Source organism: Ctenopharyngodon idella, chromosome 12, assembly GCF_019924925.1.
Source record: "Ctenopharyngodon idella isolate HZGC_01 chromosome 12, HZGC01, whole genome shotgun sequence".
Taxonomy (NCBI): Eukaryota; Metazoa; Chordata; class Actinopteri; order Cypriniformes; family Xenocyprididae; genus Ctenopharyngodon; species Ctenopharyngodon idella.
In genome coordinates, this window is record NC_067231.1 from 26,266,288 (window position 1) to 26,288,716 (window position 22,429).

At 36.3% G+C, this 22,429-nt stretch overlaps 1 protein-coding gene across 3 annotated transcripts in view; it reads left to right on the forward strand.

Annotated features, from left to right (window-relative positions):
* epc1a (enhancer of polycomb homolog 1 (Drosophila) a) overlaps window positions 1–19,476 on the forward strand; it is a 30,888-nt gene extending 11,412 nt beyond the window's left edge. For 2 of the 3 annotated variants that reach the window (XM_051914614.1, XM_051914612.1), the window contains exons 2-14: window positions 2,426–2,585; window positions 6,774–6,919; window positions 7,854–8,060; window positions 8,838–8,986; window positions 9,446–9,593; window positions 9,996–10,154; window positions 10,568–10,657; window positions 11,115–11,263; window positions 11,343–11,713; window positions 14,541–14,647; window positions 14,728–14,866; window positions 14,956–15,295; window positions 17,804–19,476. In XM_051914614.1, coding sequence (XP_051770574.1) covers window positions 2,486–2,585; window positions 6,774–6,919; window positions 7,854–8,060; window positions 8,838–8,986; window positions 9,446–9,593; window positions 9,996–10,154; window positions 10,568–10,657; window positions 11,115–11,263; window positions 11,343–11,713; window positions 14,541–14,647; window positions 14,728–14,866; window positions 14,956–15,295; window positions 17,804–17,876 — 2,178 coding nt within the window. In that variant the 5' untranslated portion in view covers window positions 2,426–2,485 and the 3' untranslated portion in view covers window positions 17,877–19,476. Of the gene's footprint in view, window positions 1–1,103; window positions 1,239–2,425; window positions 2,586–6,773; window positions 6,920–7,853; window positions 8,061–8,837; window positions 8,987–9,445; window positions 9,594–9,995; window positions 10,155–10,567; window positions 10,658–11,114; window positions 11,264–11,342; window positions 11,714–14,540; window positions 14,648–14,727; window positions 14,867–14,955; window positions 15,296–17,803 lie in introns of those variants that run through there. The other variant, XM_051914615.1, reaches the window with a different exon arrangement.
* Window positions 19,477–22,429: the final 2,953 nt, after the last annotated feature.

Consider the following 22,429-nt stretch of genomic DNA (forward strand, 5'->3'; position numbering starts at 1 on the left):
ACGTGCTCAACGGATATGTCTGTGATTGGCTACAGTGATCAACGCACGGCTGCGTTTGAAAGAACACAGAAGTGTTTGAATTTGAAAGTGGGCGTCTATCTATGGATTGGTCCGCGATAGACGCCTCCTTTCAAACGCTCCTGTGTGTATCTGTGTAAGCGCTTGGTGAAAAGCTTCATTGATGATTATTTACAATGTTTTTACAGCGTTGATCATTGAAGCCAATCGCAGACATATTTGTTATTTGTTTTAGTTTAAAAGCTAAAATATATCCAATATTGCGACATGACATAACAGACACCAATTCACAATTTGTGCGCGTCATTTCCTGTGAAAATAAAAGTAGCCAAGTAAATAATTAAATGAGTGTGTAAATAAACATGTAAATTAATGATCAAGTAAATGAATAAATGTAGTAAGTTGTAGTGTAGTACATCGCTTTGGACAATGTCACATTAGTAATTAGTTGCTCCAGTTGATCCTGGATCAGCCAGACCAACAGGAGGTCACCATGAATGATTATTTGATGATCCCGGTCTTGTGGATTTGGGCTTCATGCTGAGATGACTTTAGGTTGGAGTAATTGTTAAGACTGGGCGGTTGTATACCATGCAATGGTAGCAATGTGTCAGTAGAGAGGTTCTGCTCTACAGCGAGTTAATATCACAATATATCCACTATGCGGTTTTAAAAAATCAGGCTGGGACTTCTAGTTTAGATAGCTTTATTGCAATTAAACTGAAATGCACAGGTTTTAACAATGACTTCAGACATGTAATTTATAATGTATTGCTGTTTTGTCTTACGTAATATGAATGTTAACCTTCAGTCATTCAACAAAAAAACAAAACAAAAGAGAGAGTAATATTTATTTGTCAGCTGAACCACTTATATAAAATACTTAATTGAAATACCCCCTGAAACAGACTATAAAATATGGTCATCTGGATTCACAATTCAGGATTTGGTCTCAAAAGATCTTGGTTATAAACACTTGGAGATTGTTTTTTAGAGTCTTTCAGAGTTTTATATGACCATTTTGTTCTCTCTCCCCTCATCTGTTTGTAATTATGATCCTCTAAGGTCAGTGATGGGGTCACCCTCGGCGGGGGAGAATTTGCAATCCGAAGGTTATTCAGAGGACTGTGCCAAAGGAAGTCTGGCTTTTGTCTGCTGATAATTGCCTCCTTTCGAGAGACCTTTCAATGAGGGCTCGCAGCTGAGTCATTTAAGACGAGGTGTGTGTGTATGAGAGAGCGAGTTGTGACTCTAATGAACTATTGAAAGCTAGTTTTTAAACGATGGCTGGCAGGAACACAGTGTTGATTCTTTTAAGTAAATAGACATGATTTCTTTCTTACTGCTATTACGTCAGCAAGTTTGTTTGAGCTCCTCTGGTGAAAATGCTTCTAGGCTATCATGCGTAATGTGGGGGGGGGGTTCATTATTATTTCCTTATGCCAAGTGTAATCATTTCAGATGAGCTCCTGGGGTGCATGACGTCAGGTGAACTGGCCGAATGATTTGGACTTTTTGAGTTCAATTACAATTTGTGTTTTCAGGCTTTTCGTTCCCCAACATGATGTATTTTTGGAGACCACGCTCTCTTATGTTTTTTAGAGTAGCTTTATTTTATGTTTTATGCAGCCTGTTTATGTGGCCTGCTTATTTGAGGAGGTTTTTTAAAAAAAAAAAAAAAAAAAAGTTATTGCATTAAAATGGTTTTGGCATTTTCTCTGAAACAACAGCTCGTCTCTTTTGTGGTCTGATCTATATTACAAATTCACAGGGGAGGTAAAGAAAAGCCAGAAGTGTTGCATAACTGTAAATGTGGTGTAGTTTTGTTGAAATGATTAGGTGAGATGGTTCAAAGACCAAACTGGCTTTGATACTGAAGGATTCTTGCATTGCTGCGTCTGGGCCAGCACAGGTTTTTGTATAAATGGGGCTACTGGGAGAAAATTAACCAAGGCAGATCATTGCTGCATGTTTTTACCATTTTTGTGGAATAAAAGATGCTGTGGATTGTCATGATGACAATCAAAACATCGATATTTTGAAATCTATCCCACGCTGCTTCGGCATATTGTCAAGTGTTTTGTTAATATCTTAGCAAATGGCCTTCAAGTCAATATTGTTCTGCAATACGTAAATATAAATGACGTTCTGTTCGCAAGCGATTTGTTCTTTTGAGTCTTTTAATGATTCATTTCATACAATTTGCAAAGTGTTTTGAATCAATGTAAAATTTCAATCTAAATATTGTGGTTCACTTTTCCTCAACCAGTTTGTTGTATTATAACTTTTAAAGGGATTCACTAAAATGAATCAGACTTTACAATGGTAATAAACACAATGCGACAAAATAGTTTGTAAATGGGAATGTTTACTGAAGCATATGTCTCTTTCTTTATGGTTGCCATAGGAACACCATCTCCAGAGGGCGATTTCCGCCCAGCAGGTGTACGGAGAGAAGAGGGATAACATGGTGATTCCCGTCCCAGAGGCAGAGAGCAACATCGCCTACTATGACTCGCTCTACCCTGGAGACTTCAAGATGCCAAAGCAGCTCATTCACTTACAGCGTGAGTACACGAATGTTAATGAGCATAAACAAATACTGATGGAGTATTTCTTTAATGAAGCAGTGTTTTAGGGTAGTACCAGCTAGGATTGTTATGAGGGACAGGTATTGAAGTGTTTGAATGGAAGAAACAAAGTGATTGAAGCCTTTGTTACCGACATCTGTCCGCCAGTTCCTGGACAGCAGATGTTTTGTTGTTGTGTTTTTTTTGTTCTTTTTGAGTGTTTGTGGATTGCAGACTGTGCCATCTGCCACGTCTTACACATTTGTGTGCTTTCACCTCTTCTGATTAAAATGTCTTAGAAATAGGGATGCACAGAAATTTCAGCTACTGAAAATTTTCGGCCGAAACAGCTATTTTCGGTTTTGGGCCGAAATAGTTTTGGAGGGCCAAAATCAGTGACTGAAACAGATGTTTAATCAGCGCTTCTCCAGTGACATGTTTTGACTGTGTTCAGTGTCTATTTCGTGCACACAAGGTGGATAAGCTACAACAGTTAAATAAGTCAGCTGTGTGGATGCTATCTCTGGATTGACAATATGACACATGAACTCACTCTCTGCATGTGCTGTTTGTTTGGGTTTCCAATAACATGCATTTGGGAATGCATATTAAGTCTGACATGCTTTTGCGTTTAATAGTAAAGTCAGGGCTCCAGACTAACATTTGAGAGCAGTGGCGCTGGTGCCACTAAGTTCTACAGAAGGTGGTGCTGTTTTTTTTTTTTTTAATCATAAAGGTAATTTAATCATATTACTACAGTTTTGCATTAATAAGTGCAGTTACTAATAATATTACATGTTTATTCTTTGGAAATTTGACAGTAAAGCACTGAGCTTCAATTGAGATGCAGATAAAATTAACTTATTAACAGTATCATGCAGAAACATTTTTATAGGGAAAAATTTAAATATTCTACTCCTATTAAATGTACCATACTGAACTGACCGACAGCTTCAGTGATTATAAAAGAAGCGCTCTTTAATCGCTTTCTGTGTAATTCAGTCACAATTTGAAGTTTTTGTTTTTCATGAGACTTTTCCATATATTAAGGAGTCAATAAACCATCTAGTGGTAATTTCATGTTTTGTTTGCCTAGTAGTGTTTTATTTCATCTTTAAACTTTAAGTTTTACAAATCATCACATTAAAAATAACATTAAAATTGAATAATAATTGGAGCTTTTAAGTGCTGGAAAAAGCGTGAAGCACTCTAAAAAGTCCTTAAAGTACTTGAATTTCACTCTCAAAAGTTTGCATGAACCCTAAAATGAATAATGTAACAGAATTCGAGTATTTCTGCCACAATACCATAGTTTCAGTAAGTGTTACTACATTCAATCCATGGTGATTGTGGACTGGGGAGCCTTAACTTGTTCGGTACTGAAATTTTAAAAACGTGACGCTGTGCAAGCGCTCGGTGAAGAGCGTCATTGACTATTTACAACGTTTAAGCGTTGATCATTGAAGCCAATCACAGACATATCCGATGAGCATGTGAACACATCGACCAATCAGAGGTGTTTACGAATCTGCTCAAAAGCTTAACATTTTTTAAATTTCAGTACCGAAGTCGATACTTTTGACAACTCTAGTGTTTCTCCTGGTTTCCACCTCAGCACTATTTGATCTGATATCTGTTGTCTAAATCAGAGAACACTGCACTAAATTTAAATGCTTCCCACTAGATCTTGCAGCAATGTTACTAATTTTGCGGCAAATTCAAACACTTTCTTACTAGATCTCCCAGCGGTGTGGAGTAAGCAGTGTCACGTGATCGAGATTGGCGCACACTGAGCTCGCACTGTGCTGTCTATTGTTCACAAGAATGAGACAATATATTAACACTATTTTTAAGGAATCTTCAATAGCAAAATATATGACTGGAAAAATCTTTTAATTGACTGTCACAAAATGTGAAATCATATATATAATTTTTTTTTTTTTTTTTTGCTTAAATCTATTTTTACTCTAATTTGACTCATTGTGCATTTTAATTGTGGATTCCACTTGCATATTAACTGATTGCATGTTTAGGTTAGAATTTGATTTTCATTCTGTGATTTAATGCCAGACAAATTGTGTGAAATCCCAGCCGGTTTTGTTGTTGTATGTATGTTATATTTCTTATTTCACTGATTTGTATTTAATGTTTTAAACATTTTAAATTTTAAACATTTTAATATTTAATATTTAACAGGCATGACTCAAAATTTCTTGGCTGTTGGCTGTTTTGTCTCTCTTGAGTGTGTGCGTGTTGTAGGGGTAGATAGAGTGACTGGTTGGGTTTAAGTGAGTTTGTCGGCCCCTGGGGTGTCTGTAATAGGAGCAGGAGGCGTCCTGCTGTCAAATAGTGTCTGAGCACACACCACACACACACCAGGCAAGAGGGGGGAGGAAATGTGGAAGTAAGGATGAGGCACTGGGAACTGTAGTGGGAACACGGTTCAGATGGGGAAGAGTGTGTTTAAGAGACATCTCTTGGGATCTCTGAGGGTGTCTGCCAGACATACAGGATGAACAAAATGTGTCTTTGCATCGCTCACTCAAGTGAGTTTTCATTGATTTATTTTTTATTAACCCCATTTTGGAGACTTTTCAGACACAGTCTGGTCCATACTGGAGTTTATTTTGGACAGTTTTGTGCCATTTAGGAGCCAGTAAATCTGAAATCGATGCTACAATAATAACAGACTGTCATGCAACAAAGTGGTAACCCATTTAGAAAAATGAGTCTGTGAAAAATTTTACAGAAGATTTATAAGTTGTTAGAATTTGTTTTTTCTTGTTTTGCTGTGATTTTATTTTTTATCTTACATTTTATTTTTAGTATTTTTTATTTATTTATTTTTTATCTCCTAAATTATTCTTTTTTTTTTTTTTTTTTTTTTTTATGTAGAACCAGTAAATGTTGCAGTGTTATTAGGGTTGGGTACCGAACATTGAGCGAATTACGTCTTTACTAGTTTCAGAAAAATTGTGGGAAATGCTGGGATATTGACATGATTAAAACCTATTCAGTGTAACTCAGAAGTTGTGTAGCAGCCAGCTAATCAGATTTAAACTGGCTATTTTGGTTAGCACTTGCAAATTATCTGTGCAAAATGCTTCTGATGATGTGTAGATGTCATTTTAGGCCAAAACAAACTAACCAACCACTGACAGGAACAACACAAAATAGAAATCATTTAAAACCTTAGAGACTCAGTTTTTTTTTTTTTTTTTCTTCCCCATTTTGATCAACTCTAAACGACTGCTCAGTAGTCCCTCTAAACCAGAGTGTACCGCCTGCGGGCGCCACCTAGCTACGAAAAAATTAATAATCATATTTTTCAAAACTTTTCATAATTTATGAAATACTTTTTTGTACTATGTACTGCAGTGTGTCAAAAACATCATACAGCTCAGTCATATCTCATTTGAAAGGTCTTACAGAGTAGAATACAACAAGCATAATTGTTTTGGGCTTTGACTAAACTTGAGTGAGTTTTTGTTTGTGAATCCCCGCAAGACCCATATGTAAATAATATACAGATGCAGCATTTGTTACGTTTTCACTTGTAACTTCATGAAATATGCATAGATTGTAGAAAATGGCACATCATTACTTACAGTGGATGCTCCAGATTGAAATGAGTCCAAAATCAATGTAATCCATTGCGTTGATGGCGAGATATTCCTCATGGAGGAATGTTTTTAAAAATGCCCATTAGGGGGGTGTCAAGGGCTAAACAAAAAGCCTACCTCACTTTTGATTGCTTTGTGCTATTGTCACAAATTTGAATCAGATGCAGGTCACATGTAGGGGAACTTCCTGAGTTATTACAAGTCAAATAAGAAAGATATGTAAAATTATAATTTATATATTTTGTCTTTTATCAGCAGTTTCTCAGAGAATGTCCAAATTAAAAATCATTTTTTTCTCTAAAAATGTAAAGTTTTCTATCAAATGAAACCTCTCCTTGCTAGAGTTTGAGTTACGGGTCTTTACTTTTGTGTATTTCACTTAGGAAAAAAACAACTCCTTCAAGGCCTTCAGGGCTTAAAGGGTCGATGAAACCTTCAAAGAATGTAGAAAAGTTCCCATATTGTCAGACCTGAGGAAACTTTTAAACATAAAACTAATATCAGAGAGAAGTCCTAAGCTTTGTTTGAGTGAGTTTAACCTCCTGTGTCTCTCTCTCCACAGCTTTCAGTCTGGATACGGAGCAGCCGGACTATGATTTGGACTCAGAGGATGAGGTTTTTGTGAATAAGCTGAAAAAGAAGCTGGAGGTGGAGGCCCTGCAGTTCGAGGAGATGATTGACAGATTAGAGAAAGGCAGTGGGCAGCAGGTTATTAAAAAGATTCACCGCTTACAATGTGAACTGAAGAAAAAAAAACCTTGGGGATTTCAGATAGTGACGCTTGACTTTAAATGAAAAGCTGAAGTGATTCTGCTAAACCTTTCTGTCTGAATTCATGATGTCACTATGTGGAATCCTTAAACTAGAAGTCCAAATTGGTGACTTAAATGTTCTAGATATCTGCATCAGTCAAAGATGAACAGCTGTTAGATAATGCTAATAGTCTTAAAATATATAAATTAATTTTTTTCCAGATTTTTTTTTTTTTTTTAATTCAGCACGGATGCATTAAATTGATCAAAAGTCACATTATATTACAAAGATTTCTATTTCAAGTGAATGCTGTTATTTTCTATTCATCAAAGAATCCTGAAAAGGTTTTCATAAATATTAAGCAGCACAACTGTTTTTTATTATTGATGATAATAAATGTTTCTTGAGCAGCCAATCAGCATATTAGAATGATTTCTAAAGGATCATGTGACACTGAAGGCTGGAGTAATGATGCTGGAAATGCGACTTTGCATCACAGGAATAAATTACATGTATAAAATATTCAAATAGAAATCAGTTATTGCAATATTTCACAATTTTACTGTTTTTACTGTTTTTTTTTTATCAAATAAATGCACCTTTGCTGAGCGTAAAAACTTTAAAATTAAAATAAAAAATGAAATAAAAAAAAATCTTACTAACCCTGAATATTTATATTTATTATGTATTATATAATAATAATAATAATAATAATAATAAAAATTATTATTATATATTATTAATTTAGTTATATATTTATTATATGTATAATTAGTAGTATATTGGTCTATCATTATTAATTATCCTCTTTTATTTAACTACTTTTATTTATATATATATATATATATATATATATATATATATATTATTATTATTTTCTATTCCACAGTTGGTGACCCTACAGGAAGCGAAGCTTTTACTGAAGGAAGATGACGATCTGATCAGGGAGGTGTTTGAGTACTGGAGCAGGAAGAGGAAACTGTCTAAAAACGGATCCCTCATCCCAACCATCAAGCAGGAAAAGCGGGATGGATCCAGTACCAATGACCCCTACGTGGCCTTCAGGCGCAGGACCGAGAAGATGCAGACGAGAAAGGTGAGCGATCCTAGTCAGAGCTGTAACCGTATCGATGTTTTATTCCTAATCCTTTAATGCTGATCCTCTAACAGGCTGGAGAGATGAAAGCAACTCAATACAACAGTCACTTTGATCGATCTGTAAGCCCTAGAAGGAGCTGTATTTGACACTAGTTTTTTTTTTTTTTTTACTTGAAGTACACACTTTTGTAGTTTAAAAAAAAAAAAAAAAAAATCATCTAACTGGTCAATGATAACCAGCCACGAAGGGTGAACTGAAGACTGAGTTTGTTGTAAATGTCAAGAGTATGTATTTATAGTACAACAGACTCTTCTAGACAGCCTTTTAACATCATACTTTATTCTATTGCATGCTTAGAATAACTAATTAAATGACCATGGAAACCATTTAATGCATTTACAAATGTTCTTGTTTTATTAAGCTAAAGCTCTGCCAGCTCTTTAACTTTGTTTTGAAGTCAGTTTCATAATGACTTGCAGGAGTTTGCCTTAAACAATCAGGCATTTAGTTGATCATCCTTCAGTGTGGTCTTTTCTCCTCACCAAACTTAAGCGTTATTTGTTGACTGAGTTTTGAGCATCACTGAACTGAAAAAAAACAAACAAAAAAAAAAAAACATAATTTTTCATAGTTCATTATGCCGTGGCCTAATGGTGGTTAAATACAGTTCTATGGTGAATAATTAGGTCCATCAACTGTTTGGTTCATTTTTGGATGAACCTATCCCTTTAAGTAAATATGAAGTGTACTAATGATTCGATCATGACTCCCCAGAACCGCAAGAATGATGAGGCGTCTTATGAGAAGATGCTCAAACTAAGAAGGGACCTGAGTCGAGCTGTCACCATCTTAGAGATGATCAAGAAGCGAGAAAAGAGCAAACGAGAACTGCTTCACCTCACATTGGAGGTTGTGGAAAAGAGGTACATAGAAGAACTCTCAGAGCTGAGAGAGTGTTTTTATCAGTGCTGTCGAGTGCATGATGAATATACAAGATTGAGCTTAACTTTGCTTTGCATTTTAATATGCCTAGCCTGTTTGACCCTAGAATCTTCCTAATTGCTTTTGTAATTGTGTTTTACTGTGTGCGCATTCATGCATAATGAGAATGGGTCATGTATTTTTAATTGGCTTAGGCATCATTGCATACCCTAATTAAGGGGTTTGTTTTATATGGCTAAATGAGCAATTGTGGTTCACCTTGTTTGTTCATAAAGGGCACACGATCAAGCTCAATTATTCATTTGTCATCTTTAATCACTGAGATATGTTGGGTAATTTGTGTGTGTGTGTATGTATATATGTAAATATTAGGGATGTCCCGAGCTGATCTCAAGGATCGGTTTGGCGGCTGATTAAACTTGTCCACTCTTTCCCTTCAGGAACACCATGCCAGACTTTGGTTCAGAAGTGATGGCAGAAGCACTAGCTATGGTAAAACCTGTTTACAAGATTCCCATAATGCCCTTCTCCAGCAGCAGTCAGTACCGCCACCAGGACCACATGGACTTCAAAGACTACAAGACCAAGGTGGGTACATCATGTCTTCACACCAGGTCAAAACTGCACTGTTGAGAAAGAAAAAAACACAGACAAGTTGCATTGGTGTACAATTCACTTTTTTACATGTAGAAATAGTGTAAGATATCAATTAACAAAAAAATTTTTCAATCATTATAAACGTATTTTAGTTCCCCTCACTCCACAACAAATCCTTTACATTTAATAGTATTCAGAACAGAATAGGAATTAAAAAAGTGTAAAACAAATATCATTTTAAACATTTATTATAAATGGAAAGCCTAAATAAATTTATTTAAAGCAAAACTGAAACTACTTGTGGGAAATGCACTATACAAAGAAACTTGAACTCATGTGACTTATATTCCGGAAAATATGGTGCATGTAAGTACATGTATCTCTTTCTTTCAGCCTGAAAAGACAGAGGTTGTCAGAACAAAGAGGAAGTACGAGAAGAAGCCCAAAATCTTGCCTCTGTCCGCCCCATTGCATACTGGCCCCTCCCTGTTTAACCCGAAAGACCTCAACCAGTACGACTTCCCCAGCTCTGATGACGAGCCCTTTTCACAGGTACACACACGGGGCATTTGCTTGACTAGATATATCACAGTTTAAAGGTGAGGTGTTTAATTACTTTAACACCTACATTGGCTTAATTAATTGCATAATCTGGGGGCAGAGCTCACAATTCTGACTTTTTTTTTTCCTCAGAATTGCGACTTTATATCTAGCAGTTCTGACTTTGACGCACAATTCTGACTTTATAACTCGCAATTATGAGTTATAAAGAGATGAAAGTCACAATTACCTTTTTTTTTTTTTTTTTAGTGGCAGAAACAAGCTTCCATAAGTACCTGTACCACTGGTTGCACAGAAATTGAGCACTTTACATTTAAATTAATTTTATTGTGTTGGTTTGTAAACTTTGGACTTCATTGTTTATGCAGTCAGTGCATAAAAGACTTCCTGTTCTTGTTGTGCAGATACATTCTGGGTCGTCAGAGGCCGAGGAAGAGAACGAGCCCGATGGAGTGTTTGCCTTCAGGCGGAAAGCAGGATGTGTTTATCACGCTGTAGGTGTCAAACACTGACCTCAAATCTCATACCTTGCACTTCCTCTGTTCCACATCCTTTCATCGTTCCTCTTTCCTCTCCACTATTGTTCTACACCTCAGAGTATCCCCATGTGCATTATAGCCATGTAAACACTAAAGTTAACAAACAAGAACGCAATAATCCCTTCACATAGATGATCCTTTTAAACGTTGCCAACATTGGCGGCTATCTAGGTATTGGAACAGAGCCTATTTTAACACCCTCACTGACACTTAGAGGCTGTATTTGCTGCTATACCTTTAAGACTTCAGTATGAAAGCAATTTTTATGATTGACGAATAAGTACACAATACTTTAACCAAGTCACAATCCTTTATTGCCTGTATTTTATTTCCTTTACTGCTTCATTTACTGCTTTTTTTCTGTGTCTTGAAGGTCACGTTCATTCTCGTTTGGTTTCTGTTGTTCCTGCAGGCCCGTTTGGATCAGAGCGGTGACTGGCCCTGGTCTGGGGAAACAGAAGGAGCATCATGTGACCCGCGGTTTCGATACTCCCTCACCTCTCTCACCATTCCCCGTCGCTGTGTCGGGTTGGCACGGCGTCGGGTGGGGCGGGGTGGCAGGTGAGTCAAGTCCATATGTCGTTCGGACTTCTTGAATTGTATTTCATGTTTTCTTAATCAGATTTAATCTGTTCCTCAGGTTTCTTCTGGACCGGGCCTATTCAGATTTGAACGGATTATTCCAAAGTCTGGACTCAGAGCCGGACATCTCTTTACCTGCTTCTCCTCTCCATACAGAAACCACTTCCCAGACTGTTACCTCAACCCACACATCCTCTTCATCACAGTCGTCACCCTCTTCCTCTCATACCACGTATACAGACCTGAGGCAAATCCTCCGAAACATCAAAACGTACCGCTGGAGGCACTTTAAACCACGGACACTAACCAGTCAATCAGGCGCAGGGGATGCGCTGTCACGGAGACCGTTTAGGGGGTTGGTCAGGGGCGGTGCAGGGCCGGGTGGCAGTACGCTGGGCAGAACAGCGGGCATGGGACCACCTGCAGTAGGTAAGTGAACTCAAACACACTAGTGTGCATACAAAGTGCTGGAACTGTTTGTTTGCTCATGTTTAATTCATCACCGTCAATGAAAACTGGAAATAAACACGGCATGATTGACGTTATTATAATTGAGAAAGCTTAGTGTTTGCTGCAGCGATGCTTGGGAATGTTATTTTGGGCCCTTCAGTGGCAGGGCCCTTCAGTGGCAGTGCCCTTTTAGGCAGGGATGTGCACAAATTAACAACTCTGTAGTTTGCCTAAAAGACGTAGGGAACGTTTTAAAGGGTTTAACCCAAAAATGAAAATTCTGTCATTAATTACTCACCCACATATCGTTCCACACCCGTAAGACCTTCGTTCATCTTCGGGACACAAATTAAGATATTTTTAATGAAATCAGAGAGGTTTCTGATCCCCCAGATGACGCAACATAATTACCACATTCAAGGTCCAGAAAAGTAGTAAAGACATTGTTACAATAGTCCATGAAGTGACGAGAATACTTTGTGTGTGCAAAAACACAACAAAAATAATTACTTTTCAACAGTTTCTTCTTTTCCCTGTCAGTCTCCTACGCTGTTGATGTTGTAGACTCAGTGCAGTGCTTCCAGGTTGTACGTCAGAACGCAGACTCACAATGGCTCAAAACATCTGTTTGGATTTCAGTTCTAATTGAGCGATATAGGGACTTTTCCAATGGGTAGTACGCTTTCCTTTTCCTTTTTATGTTTTCTGTAATTAATCACAATTAAAAACATTGTAGTTTTTAATATTTTTATATTGTAGTAATTTCACAGTTAAAGCAAAACAACTTAAAGGCAGTATATTTAAAAAAAAAAAAAAAAAAATTCATTTTGACATTCAACAATACAGTATAACTGAAAGCTATCAATTTCAACTTTTATTAGGCTTTAAAAAAAAACAACTTCATTTAAGTGAACTTAAAACAATCTTCACATAAACCCATTATAATAAATGTCATATTTACCTGTGGCCTTGATTTAATAAATTGAATAAAGTTATCAAACACTTTATATTAAATTTCATTTATGCAGTGAAGACTGTAGATTAATCCTTATTAAAGCTACAATTTTCTCTGTTACCTTTGTTCTTTGATTAACATTAATGACAGACATACAGCAACTGGTTTATTAGGATGCTGTGACTTTAAGAGCTGCTGCTGCCGAACATGACGTGGATCTGATGCACATCTCAATTTCTCACAACTCTTAAGTTCATTTAAGACGTTTTTTTTTTTTTTTTTTTACTTGTCAAAACAGGCATTTTGGCATAATTCTGCGTGTTATTGTTTGTTCAAACACGAAAGGACTCGATACTGGCACACGTCTTTGTGTACACGAGTGATGTGTGTGTCACACAGACACATTCACAGTGCATTCTTGTTTGTCTTGTGGCGCTTGAATAAGAGCATGATCAGATAATGTAACGCTAGCTCATCGATTATTATCTAGTTTAATTTTTGAAATTGTGTACTTTCCTTTAGTATAATTGATAATGTTTGCCGATGCCCAATGTAAGCTAAAGCAAAATATGATAAAGGTTAACAATTCAAAGTGTTTTAGTAGTGTTTCCTCAACATTGACAGGAAAAGCAAAAAAAAACAAATATTATATAAACCATTTGATTTGATTGTTGGGTTTTTTTTTTATATATTAAATGCAACTGGTGCTCTATTCCTAACTCTACTTAAGAGTCTATAAATGTCTGCCAACACTAGAGCAATGACAAATTTTTTATTACAAAATATTTAAATGAGGACAAATCAGTTGACAGTTGGCTCCTCTTTGTCAAAGGAAAGCAATAAACCAGGAGAAGCAACTGTTCATCAGAAGCACAGCTGCATCTTTTCATGAAACCTCATTAAATGCGTCCAGCGTTAAATGAAACTCTTTCAGATGATGGCGAGAGCACAGCATTTGCAAATTATGTAGTCTGTTCTGCTGTTTCATATTTGTGTTACGCTCCAGTGATCAGCTCCAATTTTTAATATTTACATTGTTGCAGCTCACTTGTTTTCCTCTTTTTAATGGGAACTTTTTGCAGTACTGTCAACTTTAGTAACTAAAGGAAGAAAGTACAAGTTTGCAACGTCTTTTGCATTATTATGAGAGAATATAGTGATTTTATATTATTTGATATTATTCATATCTAATTTGAGTGAAAAGTAAAATGGGTTGCGAATACAATTGTGACCCTGGACCACAAAACTAGATTTTTCTTTTATGCCAAAAATCATTAGGATATTAAGTAAAGATCATGTTCCATGAAGATATTTTGTATATTTTCTACCGTAAATATATCAATTTATTTTTGTTAGTCGATATGCATTACTAACTTTAAAAGTGAATTTCTCTATTTTTTATTTATTTTATTTTTTTATTTTTTTGCACCCTCAGATTCCAGATTTTCAAATAGTTGTATCTCGTCCAAATATGGTCCTATCCTAACAGCTTTCAGATGTATAAATTTCAATTTAAAAACAATTGACCCTTATGACTGGTTTTGTGGTCCAGGGATACAATTTAGATAAAAATAAAAAAAAGTTTACATGAAATATAAATGGACCTTATTTGCAGAATTTGTCCTTGTGCACAATTCATCAGTTCACATGATTCTAAACACGTTTTTCTTTGTAATATTTCATCAACATATATTGACTTACCACCACGGAAACAGCTTTTCTGTACTAATAACATCATAACACTAAATAACATAACTCACAGTCAACTGTGTTGACATTCAGCAAGAAATCCTGTGGAATTGTGGTTCTGTATGTCAGATGTCTAATATTTACGGACGTGTTTGTTCCCAGCGTTCACAGCTGAGCAGTATCAGCAGCACCAAGAACAGCTGGCCCTTATGCAAAAACAGCAGCTGGAGCAGATACAACAACAGACCAATGACACGGGCTCCAGTCAGGTGTGTAACGGAGAGCCACAAGTGTCACTCATGTCTGGAAGTGTGATGGTTATTATAACAATCTGCTGCTGTGTCCTCAGTCTCTTGTGTCCAAGACGTTGGACTCAGTCAGCGCCCAGTTCGCCGCCTCTGCACTCATGACGTCTGACCAGCTTTTGACCTTGAAGGTCAAAGAGGATGGCGTAGGAGGTGGAGTCAACGGTGTCGTCCAAGCTTCAGGTTTGTGTTTTGCACAAGCTAAAAAATTTTTTAATTTGTATTTGCTCATCCTCAAATACATTTTAAATGAATAATTTTTTCTTTTACAGGCGTTTACAAGGGGTTGAGCATCTCCGCCACGTCCTCTGCTTCTGTCCTCACTAGCCAACCAACGTCGACCGCTGCTCCGCCCGCCTTTCTTTCCTCCACTAGCAACTCTAACACAAGCACCGCCCACACGGTCCATAACCCTATAGGTAACCATGGCAACAACACAGCCAACTCCACCTCTCAGGTCCTGATCAGCAACAACCTACGTCTCAGCGTCACCACGCCCTCTATCGCCAGTCTGAATGCCCGTCACCTTCCCAGAAGTCTCAGCAACGTGCCACCCGCTGCCTTGAAGCTCGCTGCCGCCAGCAACTGTCAGCTCCCCAAAGTCAACACTGGGTAAAGAATTACATGCTTTCGATTTCTTTTTGCAGATATTTTGTTTGCAATTTATTTTATTTTTTTACTATATTTAGCAAATAAAATCCAACGGAAGCTTGTTTCTGCCATGGAATAAAAAAATACAAATTATAACTATAAAATCTTGATTGAGAGTTTATAACCTGCTATTCTGAGGGGAAAAAAAGTCAGAATTGCGAGATTTGGAAGTTGTTGTTTTTTTTGTTTTGTTTTTTTGTATATAGTGGCGGAAACAAGCTTCCATACAATCCAGCCTCTTTGTTTTGTTTTTGTTGTTTGCAAATTTTTTTTTTTACTATATTTGTCAAATCCAGAATTTTTTTTCATTGTTACAGGGTTCCTACGCAGTTTGGAAAAGTATGGAAAAATACTTGCATTTCCAGACTATTGCCCCTATTTAGTTGTCTATAATAGAAAATTAGGAATTTAAAGAAAATAAATTCATCAGACAAGAGGTGAATTTTCATGGCAGCTGTTTAGTGATTCTTTAGTGATTGTCAAACATGACTGAATGAATTCAAGGTGCACTTTTTCATTATGCAAAAATGCAGGTTACAAGCATTTTGGGTTTCTTCTTACAATATTCTTAGCACTGTATTACAGAGCCTTTAAAAGGACCTTTGCAAAAATAAAAAAATATACAGAGGATGCATTAAAGCAGACCTAAGACCTGAAATGTGGCATACTGCCCTAACGAAAGCCAAATTTTGAACCCTTTATTACAATACCAGTCTTTTTTATAGACCCTTGAACTTGGCAAATAGGACAATGCACACAGCCTTATTGTGCCATCAGCCCATTACGCGATGTGGTTTCTTGGCCGCCACAGAGGATGCGTTAAAGTAGAACTAAGGCCTTGAAATATGGCGTACTGCCCTAACGAAAGCCAAATTTTGAACTTTTTTTTTTTTTTTATATAGACCCTTGAACTTGGCAAATAGGACAGTGCACACAGCTGTATTGTGCCACCAGCCCATTTTGTGTTATGGTTTCTCCGACGCCACAGAGGATTTGTTAAATTGGACATTAGGCCTTGATATTAGAGGTACTACCCTAAGAAAAGCCAAATTTTGAGCAAATGGCTCTATTAATTCAAGTGCATCAGTGCTCTCGTTTTCTTCATAGTAAGATGGCAGTGATGTACAAAGGAGAAATGGGTTATAGTATAAATAAAACTACAAATTGTAGTGTGTCAGCACAGAAAAAATTCCCATGGGCATGTAAATAGTTTCTCAAGGACACAAATTTTTATTTATTTTATTTTAGGGGCTCTGTATGTTGTCACTTCGAGAAAATCAATGAAAAAAAAACTGAAAAAATAACTATATACCAAATATAAAGCTGAAAATAATGCTGTATGAACCATTTGTTAAATATGGTCTGAAAATCTATAGAGGGCTTTGGAAATTTAAGACTGGGAAAGTATGAAATTTTGAAATGGAAAATGTGTAGGAACCCTGTTGTTATTTTTAAATGTTTTGTTTGCAGCAAATTGTAACAATCCAGTGTCTTTTTTGCAAATATTTGTAAAATATTGAAAATTGTTTACTATTGATAATCCAGCATTTTTTTTTTTTTTTTTTTTAATTGTATTTGGCAGATATAACAACAATCTAGCTTTTTTGTATTGCAAATATTGCGAATATTTGTTTTTTATAACCGTGGTAATCCAGCTGCAGTCACACTTGACTTAAAGCATGAAAAATTGCTTTGGACTGCATCAAAATATGATGCCACTTTTATGTCTTTACATTTAAATAAACTGGGGACAGACAAGTAGATTTACCATTTATGAATGTTTTTTTTTTTTTTTTTATTTACAAACACTGCAACACAATGAATGGGAGAAATCGCAATACTCACTATATCAGCCTTTTTCTTTTTTTACTCATGAACTTGTTTGCACATAGTATTTGAGCTAAAGCAGCACATGTATGGCAAGATTTCAAGATCATGATTTTGATCTTTCCCTGTTTTAGTAGATTTAATGGAGCTGCACTCCTGGGAAACTGCCAACATGGCTGCCGAGTGAACTGACTTGACTTAAAAGGGACTGTTTATCATTTCGAAGGCTGTGTCCTCCGGAGGTTGCGTTTGTCTGCCGCATTCATCATCGAGGCTGCCTCTTTTCAGTAAAGTAATCATATCATTCCAAAGTCTTAAAGAAATGACAACAATGTATGCTTCACAAGGAAAAACAGTCAATTTTATAATGGTTACTTTAGATATGAGACATCCTTGATGACACATGCAACAGACAAATGCGACGCAGCCTTCGAAACGAGACAGCATTTGTTGAGTTCTCGTATTAGGCGCATGATTCTCTTATTATTGAATACATTTAAAAAGTCAAATCTAAACTCTTGTTGCTGTTCTGCTTTCTCGTGTTTATATGCACGCAGTGTTGGAAATGTTAAGCAAGTACATTAGTCAGGTTTTATTTGATTATTTACCAGGTTATTGATCCCTTTTTCTGTTTGCTTACAGGGAGAATCACGAGCAGGAAAAGCAGTCCCTCAACAGTATAGCAGAGAACACAGTGGCCATGGAGGTGACGTAGTGACTGGACGACGTTCTTTTTTTCTTTTTCTTTTTTTTCTGCCCAGTCCAGTCTTCTGGTGCTGTGCACCAATTGGGTTTGGGGAAGCAAAAGGACAGCGGGTTTCCACAGCAACTGTCTGAACGTGACACAAAATTTTGTCTCTTGTTTTTCTTTATTTTCACCCCCCTTTTTTAGTTTTTTAACATATGCCATTTCTGTTAAGAAAAGTGATGTGTAAATTAAGAATATGGCTAATATTCAATGTACAGAACTACATATTTGTAGACGCCCACCACCACCCTTGTATATACGCTACTTGAATACAGAACTGTTGAGTTGTGATGTTTTGCACTTGGGGAATCAAAAAGAGAAAAAGCGAATGAGGGGGAGTGTGTGAGTGAACGTGAGGTCAGGTAAAAGTGAGTGTGTGAATAATCGTGCATGGTGAGGAAACCTGCTGTTCTACCTATTTATTGTGCTGTGTTTACAATTATTTGTTCTTTATGTTCGTTATTTTCTCTTTTTTTTCGTACACTGTGCCCCTCAGTTGTTTCCTGTGGTGTTGTAAGTGTTTAGGTAGCTGTCAATTCCTAAATTTCCCCGTTTTCAAGTTCGACTGGTTCACGTTGTGAATCGGATTGAATGTTAATGGTATCATGCAAATTTTTCCCCCCAGATCATTTTTATTTTTATTTATTTTATTTCATTTTCCCCTCTTCTTCTGGGAGGGATGGGACATGTGGGGGACTGATGCCCTTTAGGTTCAGGGGTTAATGGGAGGGCAAATTTTGGGGGGTGGTTATAGGAATCTTCCATTTTTATCATCCCAAGTAAGACAAACAAGGGATGAAGTCTTCACTTTGGGAGCTTCCAATGCTTCCGGGTCAACTAAGCACTATTGTTTTGGATTGTTGTTGTTTTGTTTTTTTAGTTGATTTTATTGCTGCTTTTTGTATAAATTCAGTTCCTTTTTCATACGATGGAAATTGTTTGGTTTGTCCCCGTTTTTATTTCTTTGTACAACAGAGTTATTTTTGTATCTTGTTTTGCATTTCTAGCATTCTGTTCTGTTTTTTTGTTTTCTTGTGGTGAAGCGTCTTTTGCGCTTCTTTAATGGAAGACTTCATTCTTTGTTGCTAAATGTCACGCGCAACGGCCCACCACAGCTGCATCCGAGTCATCATTCCGGTTTATGATGTAAGACCAAGAAGGAGCAAAAGAGGTGGATGCCAAACGAACGTCATCTCCTTGGCCTTCTCTAAACGCATTAATCCAGCAGACTCTGGACTACTTCAAGGCCTGACAAAAACCACAAGTTAAAGGTTGTGCCTTCCTTTGGGAATGTCCTGCTCAGTCTCTTCCGTGAAGAGGATGCTCCGAGTCAAGACCGCAGTTTGCTGCGGTACACACTTGTCCGGAGCTCGGATCTCTGATGCCCAGTCCACTGGCTGAACTGAATCATCCTCCTCCAGGGCTTTTCTAGTCTGATCTGGATGGAGGCAAAAAAAGAAAAAATATGGAAAATATAAAAAAGAAAAAATATTATTGAATAAGTGAAAAAAAGATGTGACAATTCAAACATGAATCAGACAATAAAGCCCAGGTTATTATATGTGAACTAATGAGTTGTCTCTTTATTGTGTGAATAAGTGTATGAATTCAAGGTCCCATCCATCCATCCATCCATCCATCCATAAAAAGGCAAATACTTAAGAGTGTGATTGGATCATTATTGTAGTGATTATCATGTTTCTAGCATGTTATATGTTTGGGAACAGTTCTTTTAACCCTAATTGATAAAGTGTGTAGCTTTTTATTTCTTGAACAACCATGTAGGAAGAGGCATTATGGCCATATTCCAGGATGACTGGCAAGATTGATCAGGCTCAAATTGTTAAAGAATAGTTGGGAGGGAGCATGAAAAATCATATTCACACATTAATTGGCACCTCGAGTCCTGACCTTAAAGGGTTAGTTCACCCAAAAATGAAAATTGTCATTTATTACTCACCCTCGTGTCGTTCTACACCCATAAGACCTTCATCTTCAGAACACAAATTAAGATATTTTTGATGAAATCCAAGAGCTGTCTGACTCCTCCATAGACAGCAATTTAACCACTTTCAAGGACCAGAAAGGTAGTAAAGACATTGTTAAAACAGTTGATGTGACAGCAGTGGTTCAATCTTAGTTTTATGAAGCAACAAGAATACTTTTGTGCACAAAAAAAAAAAAAAAAATTAACGACTTTATTCAACAATATCTTGTGTCATTCTCATACGCTGTTTACATTCAGCGCTTCCAGGTTCTACGTCCAAATGCCGGCTCAGTATTGGTCGACACTGTTCACGTGAGCAGCATGAATGTGATGCTGATGCAGGAGCCGGCCAATAATGAGTCGACGTTCTGGTGTAGAACCTGGAAGTGCTGAACGTAAACGGTGTATGACAATGACACAGAAGAGAAGATATTGTTGAATAAAGTCGTTTCTTTTGTTGTTTTTGCGCACAAAAGTATTCTTGTTGTGGTGGTTAAATTGCTGTCTATTGAGGAGTCGGAGAGCTCTCGGATTTTATCAAAAATATCTAAATTTGTGTTCTGAAGATGAACAAAAGTCTTACAGGTTTGGAATGGCACGAGGGTGAGTAATTAATGACAGAATTTTCATATTTGTGTGAACTATCTCTTTAAATTCATTGAAAGTCTTTGGGATGTGCTGGAGGAGACTTTACAGAGTGCTCACCTCTTGCATTGTCAGTACTAGATCTTGACCAAAAATTGATGCACCTCTTGATGGAAATAACATAAGTTTTTTTTGTTTGTTTGTTTTTTTTTTTTGTCCATAAATAGGTGCATCAATTAATACTGTGTGTTTTCACCTGAATGATCAGAAACTGTAAACATCTGATGCTTAAAGCACCACACCACATTAAGAGCTGGGGGGTGTAAACTTTTGCACAAGATGATTGGTGGAAATTGTTCTTATTTTGTTTAAAGATATTTTTTTAGTACTGTCCAGAAACTACCTAGAATACTTACATATTTCCCAGAAGATTAAATTTACCCCATGTGCAAATATTTACACCCCCTGACTGTGTTTCTCTATTGAGAGTCAATGGATGTTTTTACCATTTGTAATAGTTGTACGAGTCCTTCAGTTGTCACCAGTGTGAAAAGATGAATCTCAAAATCATAGTCATTGTCGGAAAGGGTTCAAAGATGCAGAAGATTTCTTGCTGAACAACTCAGAAATACATCATAAAATGGGTTGTGAATTGAAATGATGATTATTCTACATGCCGGCGTGGCCTTGAAGCAAGAGAAATGGAGGACAGTTCCTTTTAAATGAGTCTTGAATCTTGATTGAATGTCCAAAATGTGGAGTCATCACATGAAAGCAGTAGGAGATTTAATCTTGTGAAGACGATGTGAAGAAAATATAATATTGCACACATTGCAATCTATCAGATTCTGAGACTATATTTTGTTTTCTCATGAATCTGTTTTCTGCATCCCTTACTCAAGCTTCTTTTTTTTTTTGGCTCTGTATTTTTTCTTCAGAGATCGAGCAGGCTGAATTTCAATATAAATGCCAAATCACCTCTCTGTGTGCCAGAAAGCCAAATATTGTTTTTATCGACCTCAGTTGAATACTGAACTTGCCTGTTACTATAGTAACATATTTAAAAAATCAATTGAGTGTTTTAGGCTGAGTTTCTTCAATAATACTGTAGCTTTAGACTTTGTTTTTCTTTGTTTAGATGATAATGTGCATGTGGTTAATCTGTGAATGTCAGGATGAAAGAGTGAGCGTTTGTATGCAGGTCTGTTGTTGAGGACGGACTCTCGGGAATGTTGTCCTGGCTCCTGAGATATGAGGCTGGTCACTAAGATCCCTGCAATGGCCCTGCCAGTAGGTCTGATGTGGTCATTCATGGCATGGAAATATTCAGTCTGTGGTCTCAGCACAGCTCAGTAAGTGTGACTGCATCACGCTGTATAAATCTTTGGCAATTCTGTTCATATTCGTTTTGAAATTCAGTGAGATTTAAAGAGGAGAGGCCATTGAACTATTAAAATAAGCAATTATTTTATTTAGAAAAAATTATAATAAAAATAATGAAATAAAATATAATATTTAATAAAATGTATAAGAGGAGAGGCCAATGAACGTTTAAAATAAGCAATTATTTTATTTAGAAAAAAATTATAATAAAAATAATGAAATAAATTACATATTTTATATATTTTTTAAAAAAATACATAAAATATCTAATAAAATAAGAGGCCAATAAATGTTAAAAATAAGCAATTATTTTATAAAAACATTTTAAATTATTTTATAATAAAAATAATGAAATAAAAATAAATGTTTTTAATAAAATATACATTATAGTATTTAATGTACGAGAGCAGAGGCCAATGAATGTTTAAAATAAGCATGTATTTTATTAAAAAAAATAATAAAAAGAATTAAATTAAAAAAAACATTTATATAGGCTATTTTTAATAAAATATAATATTTAATAAAATGTATCAGAGGAGAGGCCAATGAACATGTTTAAAATAAG